At 36.7% G+C, this 19213-nt stretch overlaps 1 protein-coding gene across 2 annotated transcripts; it reads right to left on the reverse strand.

Moving 5' to 3' along the window:
* Positions 1–2467: 2467 nt before the first annotated feature.
* LOC101850296 (coiled-coil domain-containing protein 83) lies at positions 2468–18648 on the reverse strand. Of its 2 annotated transcripts, none has more exons than XM_005089982.3 (12): positions 18564–18648; positions 14673–14819; positions 13638–13722; positions 12721–12889; positions 11446–11613; positions 10669–10760; positions 9967–10035; positions 9332–9453; positions 8032–8162; positions 6778–6879; positions 5789–5856; positions 2468–4969 (listed from the first exon to the last, which is right to left on the reverse strand). In XM_005089982.3, exons 2-12 carry the CDS (start codon positions 14783–14785, stop codon positions 4796–4798), a joined length of 1293 nt encoding a protein of 430 aa, XP_005090039.1. In that variant the 5' UTR covers positions 14786–14819; positions 18564–18648; the 3' UTR covers positions 2468–4795. The 2 variants fall into 2 exon arrangements, with proteins under 2 accessions (XP_005090039.1, XP_005090038.1); XM_005089981.3 differs by having other exon boundaries at positions 14673–14822.
* Between the last annotated feature and the right edge of the window lie 565 nt (positions 18649–19213).

Consider the following 19213-nt stretch of genomic DNA (forward strand, 5'->3'; position numbering starts at 1 on the left):
ATTTTCTATTTGTACGTTGGTGTGTGTTACGTGATATCTTTTTCTTTTTCTATACACCATTCAAAAATTATCTTCATTTGAACTAATAATAAATGATAATAATAATTATTATTATTATTATTATTATTATGATAAAAGTAATAATAATAATAATAATAATAATAATAATAATAGTTCGTCCATCTAGAACCGATGATGATGACATTTAACATCCATGTGAGCTACTGTTGAGCGAGGACAACTCGGATTCACCACTGTCTGTGGTGTGATCACCAGGTTCTTTGCCTTCCATACCAAAGATGTGAGCTTGATTCTCATAAGAAAAAAATTATTTTACTCCATAGGCCTATACTACATACAGTCGAACCTGCTCTAATGACCACCTATCCAATATAATTGCCTGAACAAACAGCCACTTCACACTTCCCCCTTGCTTTTGTTTTTGGCCTGTCTTCTTCCTTTCTAATTCTTTTCTAGGTTGTTTTTGGTTGGGTTTTTTGCCTATATTATTATTATATGGTTTGAGGGTGCATTTCCTTGCTCAACAGTAGCTCAATCTACCGTAGCTAGTCAAGTCTATGACTTCTCTTCCTGTCCAAGATAATCCACCAAAGAACAACCACTTTTCTCTTCAAATATAGACGGGGCGCTTGCAGTGTAAAGCGCATAGAGCCTGCTGTTGAGCGGGGATATGCGCTATACAAATGCTATTTATTATTATTATTGTTATTATTGCACAATTTCAAGTGTACCTCCATCTTTATTCAGTTGTGATGAAGCAATCAACAAATCCTAGCATGACCTTGACATTGTTAAAGCAGCCTACCTCCTAAATGGCCCAGATTGTATTGAAGAGGGCTCAATATATATTTACAATCATTTAACAGGAGGAGCCACCCTTGAGTTCCATTTTCTATGTTTGACGCCCGAGATCAAATTTAAGTACACATACAAGTTAGGCATAGTAAAATCTCTTGATACGCAATTTTATTTTGGCATAGCTACAGTGGTTGCTATGGAAACGGCCGCAATCTTGAAATAAACAATGAATTTCAAATCCCTAAGGCTTTCTTATTTACTGACCAAATGTGACCAATTATGGAGAGAGTATACCTGAACCAGACCCTATCAGCAGTACAGTGAGTTTTTTTCAATAAGTGCAAAAGAAAAAAAAATATGAGAATTTTCCCAAAGTATAAAAAAGCTTTTCTAAATTTAGGTTGCGTTTAGGTGTAATCGCTTGCCAATGGAAAAAGTTTTATTTTTTTCACAAATATCTCTATCTTACATTGATGACTGCTTTACCATCTAGATCTATGTTTCCTGAAAGTTTCCTGTCCAAAGGATGAGTAAGGAAAAAACTGAAAAAAATGACATTTAGCGAAAAACGACAATTATTGTGAAAATTCACTAAATTAACCTACCCTCATATTTTCAAAGGCAATTTACGAGGAGAATATAGACTTTCTCAATTGTCTCCATGCTATTTTTAGACAAAGAACTGGTTGATCTTCAAAAATCAGCCAACATCTCAATGTGCATAGCTTGACCAAGGAGTTTACAGTAAGTTCTAAGCTCCTCGAGCCTGACCCAAAATCGGCAAAATCAAGGGTCTTAATTTTGACATAACCTCAACCCCACCAGACTCGTTTCATCAGTTTGAGTTCGTCCCAACTTGAGCAATACTCGTTGGGAGAGAAAGGTCAAGGTTCAAATCCGCCCTTCTTAGATTACTCCCCATAAGCCCAGTCTCCCAATGGTGGACCAAGTGGTCTGCATTTAAAATAATCTAGATCGTGTTTCAAAGAGCAATAAATTAAACTAGAAGCAACCACAGCAACTGGAATGTTGCAATGAGCCCACTTTCTTTGTAGTTTGCTGCTGCCTTGAATATAGTAATCATTGTATGTATATACCGCATATTATCCGCTTTCTACAGAGTGCTGTATGTGCTGTACAACTACTTTTACCCCCAGCAGACCCAAGAACACCCAGAAACGGCTTCCTGGGAAGCAGACAGTGCAAGCAGCTGATTAACTTTGATTAAGGGCTCAAACATTAACAAACTGACAGAATCTTTCACTTTTACTCGCTGTCTGGATTCCCATTTCCACCTGAGTGAAGTGAGGAAAATTAGTGCACAGTGATTTTCCCAAGGACATAACGTTTGGCCCCTGACAGGATTCAAACCCCCAATCTTACAGTTTAGAGTCCAAGAGCCTACCTGCTTGACCACTGACACTACTAGTAAAAAAAGAAGGAATGACCAAAGCTCAAACCTGATAGATCATGGTTTTTCTCATCCTCTAATTATTAATTGTTCCGTATGAACTTGAATAAAGAATTTAAAATGAGATACCTCTATCCGTGTATCTATACGTAAAGCACTTCTCATTTGGGTTCCTACCTTAATCCTAAAGTCTATCATTTGGCTATAAGCTAATAAAATCCAAAGCACAACACAAAGTTCACTTGGTATTGAATTTTATTTACAACAAATCTCACAAAAAAACAAATATCACAACAATACATTTACATGTACATCACAGATACCCCCCTCCCTCATTCATCAAGCTTCACACCAGTACAACTCTCAATCTAAACTGGTTCTTTTCTTTAATACTGTGTCCTTTTTTTTATAGATGGTATCATACCACCAATATATCTAACACCCCCCCTCCCCCTCCCCTCTTCAAAATATGTGTTCAGTATAAACAAATCAACATCGACTACAATTATTCCCCAAAACACTTTCTTCTAAAGTATCAGCAAAAAGTTTAGATGAGATATGCCACAGTAAGTTCCTCAATATCTTACCCCAGCTTCCTCTGTCAAATGAATTTTTGAAAAAACTTCCTTCAATACGTCTCTTAAAGTAAACAAATAAAAAAAGGTGAAGCCTTTAAGCCTAATGTACATATGTTTTTGCCTCTTGACATCATGAATAATGTTTGGCTCAGGATATTGTTTTGGCATGGAAATAATTATCACAGATTATATTCACAGTTCTGAGCAGACCAGGGAGTTACATAGGTTAGCAGAGGGGGCAACATAGGTTAGAGTTGTCATCAGCCGCCAAGAGTGAGCTATTTTCATTTGTGAGGCCATGGACATACAAGGTGTGTGCAGATAAGACAAGAAAGCAACTACAGCAGTTATGTTTTTTAATTACTCTTCACAAATCAGTTCCCCTTAAGCACAGAACACACACTCGTACTTCAGTGTGGTGGGTCACAGTTGTAACTGTACAGTTATAAACCCACTCTCTAATCAGGACTTCACCAGATTCTTTTCACCATGCCCAACTAGTCAAATGTCCCAGAAGAGAAAAATGTCCTTAAACTCGCGATAGTCAAGAGGAATGCGAGCGCTCACCACAAAAGTGTCTCAAAAGTCACCACACTGCATTGTTCTATATTAGTTTCGTAGTAACACACATCAACCCTCACAGTGAAAGAGATGAAATGAAAACGAGGAAGTGTTTACAACAACTCCGATGTGATGTTTTGAGAACAATGTAGCCAGTTTTCTTTTGTAAACAAACACATACGAAAACAGACCAGTGACTTTTGAAACATCCTGCATTAAAAACTAGTTTTAAATGACTGTTACAATCAGTTAAGTTGGATCAAATCCTATTCCCAAAGTGTGGTGAATGCAATAAAACCATTGCAGCCACACACATTTCCCTATTGAGGTATATTAAATCAAAAGACTTCAAGCAGGCACAAAACAGATGGTGGTTTATAAACACTACATGTTGTATCCCATTTTAAAAAGTGAGGACAAAAAAGAAATTCAGCAAGACCAGGCTAAAAAAAATCACCTAAAAATTTCAAAAGCCAAGCTGCTGAAATTTCTAAATTCAAAATAAACCAACTTTACATGACAGAAATAGAGCAGGAAAACTGTACAAGGTGAGCTGCCCTGAGAGGAAATCTTTCTTATAAACAAAAAACAGAGAGTAATTATAGAGAACATTAGCAGTCCGGTTTGCCTATGCTACGATCCCTCTACTCCTGTGCACGTCAAATTTTTTATAGCCAGTGCCTACTTTTGCCACCTTTAAAAGGTTACAATTTTTGGTATCGCCCACGAACATGTATTTCTAACTAACACCTGTCACTACCAGGGTAATCGCCACCACCCATCAAAATTACCAAATGCAAACTTGTGCGCGATATTGCCCAGGTTGGTAAGCACTTCTCCACTCTATGCTTCTCTCATACAACACAAACTCCACGGCCCCATTCTCTACCCTCACCCTGGTCAGAGGAAAAAAAATCATAGCAAAAACAGTTTCAGAGGAATATGTCAAAAATATTTCCCAGACTTCATAGTTTTGCATTTTAATCTCTTTTTCAAATAAAATAAGTCATGACTCTGAACCATGCATGTAAACAAATGAGCAAAGCTACAGTCAACAATTAAAGTGCAAATAGTCATGACAACAATCATTTTGATATCCAACTCCTGTCAGGGTGAGATCATTTAATTTTACAATCTCATCTATGTTTTCACACACAGCTGACAGTGTTACTCTCATGCAGGTGGTTGATTGGTGACCTTCTGCTGTCTGGCACTCTTATTTTTCATCTTCCCAACAATTACTCTTATCTGTGAATGGAAAACTATGTCCTTCATTGCTTTGACTCGCTTTTAGCCACAACTAAAATCTTCGTTCTTCTTACAATTCCAGCGCTAATATTTCATATTGCATAGTCTTACATCTAATATCTCAATGTTTGTCCTTTTTCATTGCACTGCTCAGTCAAACACTCTCAGGTTGTGTATTTCATCTGTTGGACAGACAGCCTTTGAGCATGTCGGATGTGACTGGCCACTCCTCCGGGTTCCACTTCTTCGCCTCGATCTCCTCCTGGGAAGGCATAGGGGCCTCGTGGATCGGTACCTGGCTCCCCGTCACATTCAGCAGCTTCAGCTCCAAGGGACCAAGTTTCAAATAATCCTTTAGACAGGAAAATAAAAAAGAGATACAATGGTGTAGAAAACGCACAAGGCAAAAAGGAAGTTCAGAAAAATACAAAATACTTGAGAGGATTTATTCTCAAAATGTAGGAGGCTAAGGGAGTTTTTAAAAATATCAAATTTGTCGTTTGAACAAATCAAGGAAGGTCTATATAAGATAATTTAAAAAACTCAGTGAGGGATTTACAATCTGTTTGGGCTGATCAAGGATTTTTGGTCTGCATCAAAAGAGATCTAATATACATGATAAGATGTATAAAGTGTTATTACATTTAGATATATGTAGTGCGAAATAAAAACCTTAAACATTCAATAAAGATGCTGAACCACAATGAATTTATGATCTGAAAATTCTGTTTCATTCATTAAATTAAAAAATTTCATTCTTTAACTTTCTTGAAAAAAATTACTTGTTTCAGATATAACCCAATATCAGCACCAGCTTTTTCATCCTTTCTTGTGCAATTGCAATTTACTTTATCACACTTTGTGACAAAAGGCTCATCAAGATGGGAAGAAAAATGTTTATCTATCTTCCGCTACTTCCTTCTGTCTTTAAAACACCCAAACCCCAAGAGGCATGTAAAATAGCTGCAAATTGGTTTCGTCTAACAGTTAAGTGTCAAATTTTGCTTTCAAATTACGAACAAAACCAAACGACAGTCACGATCAAACCCCCATCTGAAAACCTTCATAATTTACAAAGGGCGAAAAGTAAGCAAATATTCTGAAACATGGCTGACTAAGGCAAAGACTTTCTTTCCTGGAGAGCCAACTATATCTGGCAATGTTTACTTACATCAAAGTCTTCCTCCTCAAAAAAGTAATTCTCGTAGTAATCACTTTGAGAATCATGGACAGATTCCTCTGGAGACAAAAAAAGAAACAATGGTCATAAGGTAAGAGTGAGAACTGAAGATAAAGCAATATGGCATGGAGACTTAAAAGTAAACTACTTTTACAGAGAAGCTTCAATCATTATATGTATTTTTCAAAATCACTAGGAAACCGTCAAGTTATACAAAAATACAACTGCACAAATATTTCAGTGTGCCCATTCAATTAGAGGGGGAATTAAGATAAGCCTATATGTGAGGCAGCATGGTGGAATCAGGCTCTCGTCAAAAAAAATCAAAGTGAAGACACTTGCATTTTTCCGCAGGTTTGTGAATTTTTATCAAATTTTAGTTTTTGGGCTCAACACCTTTCATGCCCATTAAAGAACTCATTTCTGTGAGGGTTTTTCTGAAAAACGGTGATTAAAGGCACAAATGATGAAAACTTTCATTTACTACGGATTCTTAAGCTAAGGAAATAAGTAATTTTTGGCGGCCATTTTCTCACTAATTTTACCTCTGAAAACAGGTGATCCCCACCTCCTTCATTCTCAAATATCTCGACTTGTATTTAAGATAAACGGATATTTTTTTAATCCAAATAAAAACAAGTGAACAAGCTTTAAGATGATACCAATAACTCTACATGCCCAAAAATTGACGAGAGCCTGATTCCACCACGCTGCCTCACATATATAAAATATTTACTTCAATTTCCGATCCAAATTTTAAAAATACTGGTAAGCCTTACAGTGTTAGTTTTAGATCATGCTTTTATTCAAGTGACAAGTAATACAAATAAAAAACAGGAAAAAAACACAAAGGGGAAGTACGCAGTGGTCACTTGTATAAGTGACTGTCTTAGAAAGGTGGCGGTTTGAACAGGTTCATCAGTATTTGGATACAAAACTACACACAGCTGAGTACATGTGGGAAGAAAATCAAGAGGTACCTCCTTCTGATTCCTCTTGTGTGTCATCCAGAGATGTCCTGTACGACATCAGGGAGAACACCTTGTCTTCTACCGCTTGCTGTGTTGCACTCTTGGGGCGCACTGAAAAGGGAGGAAAAGACAAAATAAAAGCGGTCAGCGTTTATGCCTCAGTCACCTATGTCTAAATCAAAATACAGTTACTAAATCAAATGTTCACTATTGCATCAATAAAATCTGCCATAAGTGAAACAAATATCAAACAGGAGTCGCTGAAGAATTTATCTTTAAAAAGAATTCTAAAAAGTAAGTGAAAAGCCAAATTTCAGAAATTTGCAATGAGATTTTTAAGTTCAAGAGACATGCTTTAGCTAGAAGCTAGAACTTAATCAGATATGAGAGTTTGGATGGTATCTCTTCACTGATAGTCAACGTCCAAGTGTGGTTTACGCTCTGTTTTTCTTTTCAAAATTACCCCTGTACTTGTTCCTAGACAAATGGGAACCCTGTGATTCTCACTTATAGTAAACACCAACAACAACAACAACTACAACACCAACAAGAATAGAACTGTATCATAATACTGATGTGAGCAATGATAATAACAAGTTAATCCATCAATGTGTACGTTTACATGGAGCATAATTATGCAATCAATCCAACTTTCATTCGGTTCTAAAGTTTCATTTCCAGTGTGTTGTTGAGAACAGCTACATTTGAAAGTTCTTTCCCTTGCATCAGTTTTCTAGGCAATAGAAGCCAGATGAAGGAAACAAAAACTTCTGCTTCACCCAAGGGGACATAACAAAGAAATACAAATACGGACAGAAATGTTGTAAAGTGCAAGTCAGATCTGACAACAGTTGAAATTGTCTGAGACAGCCACCCATTCTCAAGGATAAAAGTGGTTGTCTTAGACAGGTAGACATCTTGGACAGTGTCAATAAAGACAGTGAAAAAGCAAGGTGGGGAAGGGGAAGTGGTTGTTTGTACAAGTGATTGGACAGGTGGCCGTTAGAACAGGTTTGATGGTAAAATGGTATAGGTTTAACACCCCTATCAACACTATTAGGTTATTTAAGAGGCAGGACCTCCGAGTCTAACGTCCATCTCCGAAAGGACCGAGCCAAGTGGGAAAATCATGTAAAGTGTCTTTCCCAAGGATACAACGTTGGACCAAGCTGAGGCTCGAACCCCCAAACCCCCAATCTCTAGATTGTAAGTCCGGCAGGCTAACCACTAGGCTACCAACGCCACTGGTTTGACTGAATTTACCTGAATCTGTCCTGGCAGTCTTATTTGCCAATGTTTCTTCTGACGGCACATTGATTTTGGACAGGTCCATCTCTAGGATACCAGTTCTGTCCAGGTTCTCCGAGTCATCAAACTGAGTCAGGTAGAACTTTCTGCAGACAGACGAGTAAATGGAAATTCAAGCAGGTTAAAAGCATTCTGAGATGTAGACAATAAAATTGAATGAACCTTTACTAGTGATGTATGGTCAGAAAGCTTACATGAAGATGTAAACTTTTTAATTAGAGATAATAAAGTTTATTCATTCATTCATTTATTCATTCATTCACTCTTCCCCTCTTTCATTCATCCAAGCAGTTTTCTTTCAGGAATATTTTACTTTACATTCTCCTTGAGAAACCTTTACAACAGATTCTGTTTATCTCAGTGTAAAGATGTAAATTTACATAAAATCAGCATAAGAAGTTGATAAAGGGGGACTTGGTCAGCTAAAGGTGGTTTGCAAGCTGTGGACAGCCTATGGCCGTGATAGATTTCTTACATAAGCCAGTGGGTGCACTACTTTGATTTCACATTCTTAATAACAGTAGCAATAACGTAGAATAACAATAACTTAAATTTAACAATCCACTATGCTCTTTCATTTCAGAATGTAATTCCATATATTTCTTCAACACATGATAAATAAAACTTGTAATTTCACTTTTTTGCACTTTTGCTCTTTTTCATTGTGAGGTGTAAAATATGCTCCATGTATCATAACAGATGGTAGCCTGATCATTGAAAATATGTTACGTTCCCATTGACATAGGTAAGAACATTTAGGAGACAAACTACCTCAACCATGGCACCAGTGCCAGCTTGGGCAAAGATGAATACGGTACCCCTGCGGAAATATGGACAACTCAAACAAAATAGACTTCCCCCGCTAAATAATTCAGTTCACAACTTCTAAGTGCAATGGCACAGAGCCTGACCATTTTACTATAGATGATAAAAATGTTGAGTTTTTACGCCCCCGGTTTACATAATTTAGGAGGCAGTCATCGACCCTGCCTGTCAGGACCTATCTGGGCGGAGAGGGACACAACATCTCAGCAGAAGGACTAAAGATACTCCATAAAAAACATATCCCCAGATAAGAATTGAACTCAGCTCTTCCATGTGCACCAGAAAAGCACCTAATCACTACACTACAGACATTGGTACTTCAGACAATATGTTGACTACAAATACTAAGGAGAAAACAAAAGAAGCACAAGAGTGGAGTGTGAATAAAGCAGAGATGTATGACTTTAGGCCCATACCAAAATTTACAAACCTGGAGATCTTGAGGTCCTCCACAGAGCATTCAAACAGCTCGCTCATCAGTTCCAAATTTTCCTTTTCCAACTCCTCCACAAATCCCCTGCATTTGTCAGTCTCAACGCGATGGATTGCAACCTGCACAATAAATAGTATAATAATATACGAAAGCTATTAATCAGTCATTGTATGCTTTTGTGCGTGTGAGCGAGTGAGTGTACGAGCAAGTGTACGAGTGTGATATTTGTGTGTGTGAGTGTGTGTATGTGTGTGTGTGTGTGTGTGTGTGTGTGTGTGTGTGTGTGTGTGTGTGTGTGAGAGAGTGAGTGCTTTGGCAAATTCTTATTTGTGGAGATCAATGAAATGTTATTTTATATTGTTGGACTTCCGTAATGTTGAGGATATGTAGGTCGTGAAACTAACAGGACCAAATTTAGTGCTTTATCGAAAGTGGAAAACCAAGAAAACTGAAAAGAAAAGACAATATCACTTGTCCATTTTCAGCTATTTTTTAACTTGCACACAGGTAAAAATTTTAAAAACCTGCAACCTTACGACTTTTTTAAAAGTGGAAATTTCAAACCTTTTTTTCATTTCATCAAATAAACACAGAAAACAAACAGCATCCTCCAGCCTCTGCAAGCTTCTCACCTCTCGTTTCAACCAATCATTGTCAAGCACCTCCTGCCTGTCTTTCTTGTCCAACTGGGCCATAGCTTTCTGTTGAGATAAAAATAAAAATCTTTAAATATATATACTTTTAAGTCCCCATCCACACAATTTAGATCATTTAGGAGGCAGGCTTCAATTCTGCCTGTCAGTGCCAACTCAGGCTGAGAGGGATATAACATCCAAGCAGTGAAAGAGAGACACTCTATATAAATTCTCCCCACTCAGGAATTGAACTCGGGTCTCCAGCATGCAACAGCTGTTACTTTCTGTCGAGGGCAATGATGTTAATGTTTAACTGTCAGTAGAGCTGATAAAAAAAATGATTGCAAATTAACAGAGTGACCTGTCACGAAAAAAGAATTCAATTTGTACAAAAAATGACACAATTAAACCTTAACTTAAAAGACTATAGCACTGAAGTCATTTGCTATTCCGTAACCCTAGCTTTCATGCAAAAATGTCTAAAATTATTGCAAACAAAAGTTCATTTCTATTTTAAGTTGTCAGTTCCACCCTAACACCACATCAATAAAAATGCAATAATAACATCTTGCCCTGGAAGACAATAAAATATAAAAATGATTGACATTATCATTACTTGTTAACCAAAAGTTGCAGCAGCAAGCTACAGCTTCACACTCACGCAAGCTTAATTTGAAAAAAAACAAACATCCGACTTACCTCTGAGGCCTTGTCCTTCTGCTGGGATAACGTATCCTCTGTGTACCTTTCGATCTCTCCGATAGCTTGATCTTTGTCCCTTGTCAAATGAGCTGTAAGGAAAGGTAGAACAAAAAAAAACACATGACACTGAAACAAACACTCCATACCACGTCAAAAAGATGTTAGAATTGTCTTCACTTAAGAGACCCCCCCCCCCCCCCCCCCCCCCCGTCCACAAATAAAAATCCAAAGATCAAATCCCACACACATATATATAGGTACACACGACCACCACCACTAGAATCGAGATTTCAGTAGTGCTGTAGCTGAGTTAAATGGCTGATAACTACAACTCTAATCAACAATAATGCAATAATGCCAGGTTTGGTCTCATTAACAGTAGCAAAAGTCACAAATCATCTTAATCCTTATTTCTATTATAGCAATATTCTATGCTGCGGATAAATTGGGTGGCGTCAGACATTGATCCTCGAAATTATGTTATCATTAATCATTTTTACTATTATCATTACTATTATTATAACTATTATTATTACAATCATTATTATTATTATCACCATTATCATCATTATTTTATCATTATTATCATAACTATTGTTACTATCATTATCATCAGTATTATTACTATCATTGTTATTGATGGTATTATTAATTTTATCATTATTAACCACATCCCCCCCCCCCCCCCCAAATCAATACTATTTTTATTATCATTACTAAATTAACTACAACTCTTTCCCCCACCCCCACTCCCCAACCCCCCGCCCCACCCACCTGCCATGTCCACAAAACTGCTCTCCATGTCTCTGATCTCCTGCTCCAGCAGCTTGATTTGCATCTGTTGCTTGTGCTGGCCCGAGTCCCTGAACGATTTCCACCATGACACGTCCTTTGTCACCTTCTCTATCTCTACTTCCTTCATCGCAATCCGACTCTTCAGTTCTGTAAAAAAAAAAAGGAAAACACACTTAATCGCAATCCGACTCTTCACTTCTGAAAAAAGAAAAACACACATATTTTTTTTATTTTTAATGTTAAAAAGAAAAACAACAGCAGTCCAACCTGAAAGCTCTAGAAACCACCTGTTCAAGACAATTACCTGTACAAATTACCACCTGCTTTTTAAAAAATGTTACAAAGGCACTGTCAAAAAGGATCACCTATCTAAGATGATCACTTTTCTCCTCGCCAAAGAGTGGTAGTCGTCTGGGGAAATTTTGACTGTACTTTGATGGGGGTTTTTCTTTAGCTCTGAAAAAATGTATTATATTTGCATTTTTTTTCTCAGGAATTTGGAGAAAATGAAATTTATTTTGAATTTTCGTCACAAGTTTTGAAAAGATATCTCATATTTGTATTTTTTTATGGCTCTTCACTTTACAACTACATTCTTGAAAGGTAGCTATGGTGGTAAAATGATCTTGTTTTCCCGAAATAACACATATTAGCTTTTCACTTACGAGGCCGGGGGCAAATCCACTATTTTTTTTGTGTACTAAATCTAAAATTGACGAAAACGTCACTAACTTGGCCATTAACACTTTGCCTTAACAAGGCAAAGGCATTTTGGGGAAAATAAAAAAAAACTGGGTGGTAAACATCGCCAATTGGCAAGATGTGACAGCAAAGTGTTAAATCAAAACATGTGAAACTATTTTGATGGGTCTTTATCTAATGAAAGAAATCCCGACATAGGAGACTTATTTATTGCCGAAAAAAAATTTGACGTAGAAGTCGTCCTAAAGGAATGTGCCCAATCCGTTGCCAGTGGCTCACCGGCACAGCAGTTCCAACAGCGAACTACTGGGAGTAGCTTGCCAGAGATAAAGAGTTAACCCCCCCCCCCCCCCTCCCTTACTGGATTCACTTAATATTTTTCAGGAGTTTTGCACAAGCAAAGTTTGAGCCCTGAAATGATCAACTGGTCAAGCTGAACCTCAATACGATTTAAAACCGAAACAGAAACCTGAAATCAAGTGGTATCTCGAAGAGAGCAAAATGAAAAAAATACTGTAACCAAGGCATCTTCCCTACTAGTACTTTAGGTACCTTCCAGCTCTTTTTCTCTTTCTCTCTGTCTTTTCCATTTGTCTTTCATGACATCTGTCACGTCATCTCTCGTCTTGACCTCCTCTGACTCCAGGACTTTGGCTACCTCTCTGCTCGTTTTCAACAGATGTGTCAGCAACAGTTCTTGTTCTTCCAGCAGCTTCTCATTCTGCGACAAGACAAAAGTAAAAAAGTATCAATACATACATCAATTGTGAATTTACAGGTGAAATTGCAGTTTTATATTAATCTACGATAACCCAAATCAAAACAGTAGGCCCCTACTATAAAAATTATACTGTTCTACTTGCAGTTTCTCATTCTGTGAAAAGTCAAAAGCAAAAACATATTACATACTTCAATTTTAAATCTACACATAAAATTGCAATTTGAGATTAATCTGTGCTGATACAAAATAAAAGAGTACTATAAAAATTAAACTGCTGTGATAAAAAAGAAAAAACAAAAGCGGGTTACATCAAACTATCCTCATCCAACTACTGATTAAAGAGCAAAGTTACCAAAACCCAAAGTAGCAATGATTAAATGAGATAGTTATTTAAGTAAAAGAATAGATACTCAAAAAAACTGTACAAAAATGCGTCACGATAGATTTTAACACCTGCATTTGTTATGAAATTTCTGAGTGTCTCATATAAATAAATGTATCAACTTTTGACATACAGTCTTAGATTAACACTTTGCCGTCACATCTTGCCGATCAGCAATGTTTACGACCCAGTTTCTTTGGATTTCCCCCAAAATGCCTTTGCCTTTGATGGCAAGGGTTTTTACTATATTATGAACATTATAATGACAAATCGTTAAGTTCAGGTACTCTTCACACCACCAAACTCTTCAACATCATACTTTATACATACAATGTTACATCTGACTGACAAAACATCATAATTTACCCTGTCCACATTTCTTCTGTTCTTCTCCTCCCATCCTCTGATTTCATAGGACACATCCTCTAACTTCTTTTCCACAACATTGATTCTGAAAAGAATGACAAGGACCATTCTACAGTACTGGAAGATATTTCTATATCAGACAAACAAACTGACAGACTTTTCAAAATGCATCATTTTTAAAACCACACCAAACAGAGAAACTCTTTAAAATACTTGAATTAGAGAAAAATATTACTTCAATCACTTTACGAACACATTGATAGCAAGATAAACATCCTGGAAAAAAGTGCATAATATGAACTTTACATGATGTTGGTAGTCTCGCAGTTAGGTTGTCAGACTTGCAGCCATTTCTATTTTTCATGTTTTAAACAAGACTTTGTACAAAGTTTCCTCACATCACCCATATGGTAGTACTAGTAGGCTCCCAGCTAAGACAATGAAAGGTCATGTCATGTCAGTACACTACTATTTTAATGTCTGTAGAATGGCAGCTTGCACTCTGCATGCTTTCCAGGAAATGGAGAATATCTTTTATATTATAATTGTGGTGTGTTTTGGAAATAAAAGACTGCAAAAGCCTATTTTTGGCCAGAAAATCAACTGTATAAATGCAACCTACTACTATCATCATTATTATCAATATTTTTATTATTATTATATTATCATTATTATCATCATAATACTATTACTATATTATTATTTCTAGCAGTATTTGTAGCAGTAGTAGTAGTAGTTGTAGCAATAGTAGGCCTAATAGTATATTTATTTCTACTTTATAAATCGCCAAAATGTAGGCTAGCAGTTAAAATGATTCCCAGTACATTAAAAAACATCAACGTAAGAATATTCAGGTGAGCACGTAAGTGTAAAAACAAACAACTAATGCTGGAGCTAATTAAATATCACTTGACAGCGTCGGTCTTCTGAAAAAAACTCTCTGTACCGAGATGCAAGATTAGTATTCACAAATATTTCATAGTGCTGAATCGGTTCATTCATACCTATAGTCTAAATAAAGACAGATCAACTTACTGATAAGCAAGAATGGCTTCTTGAGCAGTCATCTGAGGCTCCTTTGACTTCCCTCCCTTCTTGCCTTTCTTCCCCTTCCCCTTTCCCTTTCCTTTCTTTTTCTTGCCAGCCATTGCAAAGAATGTCCCTTCAAGGTGCCGTCAACACCTGCTAGAGAAAACAAACGACAAGAAGGTAAGTTTTACATTACAAGGACCTCCTGCATCTTATAAAAGATATTTTCTCAAGAAGAAACTGAGTGATTGCTCGGTATAAGTCGATGCGTACAAAAAGTAGTAGTTGTTTCTTCCTATCTTATCTTATTTGCGATAGTTAATAGTGAATGTGTAACAGATGCAAATTATGAGCAGTTTCTATAACTATAAAGACTAGCAGAAAAATTTTTTAATGTATAAGAATATTGAGGGGCTGTTGAGGAATAACAAATTGTGCAGCCCCTAGAGTCTACTCTCGAGTATGTTGGCTGCAAAAACACAATAGTTATTATAAATATTTGTGCCTTTCTGATCAGCAAAATCAGGTTCAGTACTTCAACGCTTCACTCATAATCATCTTAGACTGGTGTGGGGCTCCTGCGCTTATAACAATTTAAAAACTGAAAAACCAAAATTGCCGAAACAAACAGCGAAGAGAGGTAGCACAATGAACTACATTGACAGTGAAGAAAATTAGTAACGCCCATCCTGCAGGATCAGTGGAATCTAAACTTCAGATAAGGGAGGGGAGAGTTCCCGAAGGAGGGGGGCAGGATCCGGAATAAAAAAGTGCTAATTATAAACATAGGTGCCGACTGGCTGCATAAAAAAATCAGGAACTTTTCAGATCTTGTGGAAACATTCAAACGGGGTCTCAAATATAATGGACTGTATTGTTTACTGTTTAATAAATAACTATTTCCACGATGATCAGCCTGAAGTCACGCACAAACTGGACAACTTAACTCTTATCCTGCGTCTGTGCTGAGAGGCGAATCTTATCAGCAACCGATTATGTCGGACGTTCCGGGCAGACCGCCGGGGTCACTCAGTGTGTACTGTTGATGTATAGCGTGCGCGCCAGGAAACGTGTGTTTTCGCCATGAATACCGCGGGAGTGGGTTAATCGATGATGAAAATAATGCTCTATCTTTCATAGCTTTCTATTATAAAGTGATACAAACACATGAATACCCCCTCTCACAAACTGATAAGACATTACGAGTAGTTACACCCATTCGAATAACCTTTCTAGACGCTCTTGTTGTTATGAATGACCTGAGGTTCGAAAGGGGATAATATAGGTCAATTTCCGAATGTTTTGCACTCAAATTATTCTTCGTACCTGCACAATGGTATTCAAAACTATCAAACAAGCTTATTTTTTATCAGGTAGTATCATTTCATACAAAATCCAGCTCATTTGAAAGATTTTGTACAGAAAAGTTGAAGTCTTGTTTCCTGACTATCCTTCCAATCTCCTCATGTCTAAGTGGGTCAATTTCTTCTATAATTTCATTGGATGAACATCTAGAGCTACCAATTGGGCGTGTTTTGAATGAGACGTATGCCTCAGTTACGAACCAACGCAGGCGGTTCAAGAAGAAGGCCACAAACGTACAGAAACTCAAGCAGACTGACGCGCACACACTTGCGAATGCGGACCCGACTCAGGACCTGAATTCATGGGAAGATGGTGCTCGGCACATACGTGCACTGAGCCAAGGGCTAGACTGACATGGGACCAGAACGCAGGCGAGGTGCCGAAATAGGCTAATCGGGCGACATAAACCCAGCCCCGGCAGGACGAGGGTTATAATTAAAATTACTGTTCCCAGTATGTGAGGCATCGTGGTGAAATCAGGCACACGTCAAAATAATAAAAGAGAAGAAACTAGCATTTTTCCGCATGTTTTTTAACTTTTATAGAATTTTTGTTCTTCAGCTCAAGTCAACACCTTATTTTTAATTATGCCCATTAAAAACACATTTCAGTGTGGATTTTACTGAGAAACATTGATTAAATGCATAAGAGATGTAAATTTTCAGTTTACACGGGCTCTCAAGCTAAGGAAATAACTAACTTTGGCCGCCATTTTTTCGCTAATTTTACCTCTGAAACCAGAAGACCCCACCTCCTCCAATCGCAAATATCTAGACTTGTATCCAAGATCATCAAAAGCAAGGCAAATGGACAGGCTTTAAGATGATGTATTATACCAAGAACTCCATATGCCTCAAAATTGACAAGCGCCTGATTCCACCGCATCATGACATATCTATTAAAATTAATTGGGTCTAGATCTCTATATTATTAAATTGTGGCATGATCTTAAACGACTTACCATTAACTCATTCGCTCCGTATTATTTTCGGCTTGTGAACGAATTCTTTTTCGGGAGAGCGAAAGAGATTATGACTAGTGGGCAGTTAAAAGGTCTTTGGGGCCACAAATTCAAATAAATATCAACGTATTATATATCGATATTTTCAGTATGGTTTGTAGAATACATCTGTAATGTTTATTTATGTATTTTTCAACTTTGGTTCCTGTAAGAGACGATTATGCAACACAGTTTTGATTGGATGCGGATAAAATTTGAAAAAAAAAAATTTATAATCTTTGGTGGAAATTTTAAAAAAAGTTTGCACCTGGTCAAATGATTCATCAAAATAACCATAAATGAATATAGAACTGGAAAATATTGAAAAGTTTGCAGTTATTTACCTACATTCCATAATATTTGTACATTTTGAACATCACATCCGATATTGAAAAAAAAAAAAAAAATTATAATCTTGAAAAACGATCACAAACAGAAAAAAAAACCCTCTCGTATCTTATATGGAATTATTCAGCATTGCATTTGGAATAAACCTTATACATGTCTTGAGTGGCACTTTTTGTGTTTACATCAAAAAGTAGTGATTTTGGGGAGAACAAAATATTTTGACTATTTAGATCTAGATCTAGACCTAGATTATATCTTGCACTCAAAAATATTGATTTCTCAATAACAGTCATTGGCAATATGAGTCCAATCGTATCAATATTATAAAAAAGAGTCCTACACTTCTTTAGTGGGCAAAATAAGGAAAGATTTTGTTGTGTAAAATTACAAAAACTGGTGTCCGGGCTATAATTTTGGCATCACGATAAAACAAAGTCGAATAAACTACGAAATCGCGTTTCAAAACTGAATCTAAATTTCCGATTTTCATGGAAATGCTTGACCCGGAAGTCAACATTATATTATGACCTTTATTTTAACATGGCTATGTGGATTGGAATAGAATCTAAGCTAAAATTGAAGATCGGTTCTCGAGCTGCCGGGGGCGGTTTAGCGTACTGACGGCACTTTATTAGCCGCGCCGCCCCCCACGGCTCGGCGTAGCGAATGAGTTAAACCACATCTCTAACTCTAACATATGCCCTATCTTGCTCCTAAAGCCTAACCCAATACTTAAGTTCCACCCCAAAAACTAAATTGTTCCGTCTGAGCATTAGGCCTATCTTCATTAGACAGGAATTTTAGTGAAGATCATCGTGAGTGTAGGAAACAATAACAAACCAAATTACTTCTTTTTTTAATCCGTTTCTGCTCTGAGACTAGACTTAAAGTCAGGACATAATACCTTCGCAAACTTAAGATAGCCTTAAGTGTGATGTGCTTCCATAAATCCCTAAAATATCCATTATCAAATAGGCAGAGACAAAAGGTGAATCGACTTGATTTGCGACTCAAACTCAATCAATTCAACACAAAACAAAAACCTCGACTTAATACTCTTCATTCACGATTCTTTTCATTCAAACATTATCTTTGTTAAAAAATACTTCACACCTATCCATCTCAAGCATAAGAATACCGATGTCACTATCAATCAATAATTAAACATGTAAATGTAGGTATACCTGCTGATGTTTGAATTGTCGGGGCTTCCAAGCTATCGTTCACCACAGAAAACTACACTTAGGCTGCCATATTTGTTTCTGTCGGCAACGGCATACAGAGCTATGAGTTTAGCGTTTTTAGAATTTAAGATACACAAACATTTGAACTATTATTTTTCATAATCTTTAAAACATTTATACATAAACATTGTTGAACAGCACAACTTGGTCAGGAAATATCGAATATTTGTTTTGGTCACTGTAAAATGCGAAACTATTTTGGCTTGGTAGGGTTTTTGTTTTGTTTTTGTTTTTTTGGTTGTTTTTTATTTACCGCAGTCCAATTCTGGTTTGGTATATTTACAATCGGAAGTATAATTGTATAATAATACACGTAGATCTATTATAATATAATAATAATAACATAGGTATCGACGATAATTAATCGTAATTAATTTTGTGAAGTAAATAGTCATTTGGAATCTCTAATATCTAGATTTAATGCTGTTAGGAAATATTGCATGTTTCTCTGTTAGGCGATCGTGTGAATTGCTCATTATAATCCTATTTTCTTTCCTTTTTTCTTTTTTTTCCTTTTTTTTCTCTCTTTTTGTCTTATTTACAGAACAGACTTACCTTTCCCAAATTAACGTCTCCAGTAAGCAAAATAA

The sequence above is a fragment of the Aplysia californica genome, unplaced genomic scaffold (assembly GCF_000002075.1).
Source record: "Aplysia californica isolate F4 #8 unplaced genomic scaffold, AplCal3.0 scaffold00011, whole genome shotgun sequence".
NCBI lineage: Eukaryota > Metazoa > Mollusca > Gastropoda > Aplysiida > Aplysiidae > Aplysia > Aplysia californica.

Coding starts and splice junctions, on each gene's coding strand:
- LOC101850296 (XM_005089982.3), bottom strand. CDS start 14,785: ATGGCTGGCAAGAAAAAGAAAGGAAAGGGAAAGGGGAAGGGGAAGAAA. Junction 11,614..12,720: donor AAGAGAAAAAGAGCTGGAAG/GTACCTAAAGTA, acceptor TTTTTTTTACAG/AACTGAAGAGTCGGATTGCG. Junction 10,761..11,445: donor CAGTTTTGTGGACATGGCAG/GTGGGTGGGGCG, acceptor CTTTCCTTACAG/CTCATTTGACAAGGGACAAA.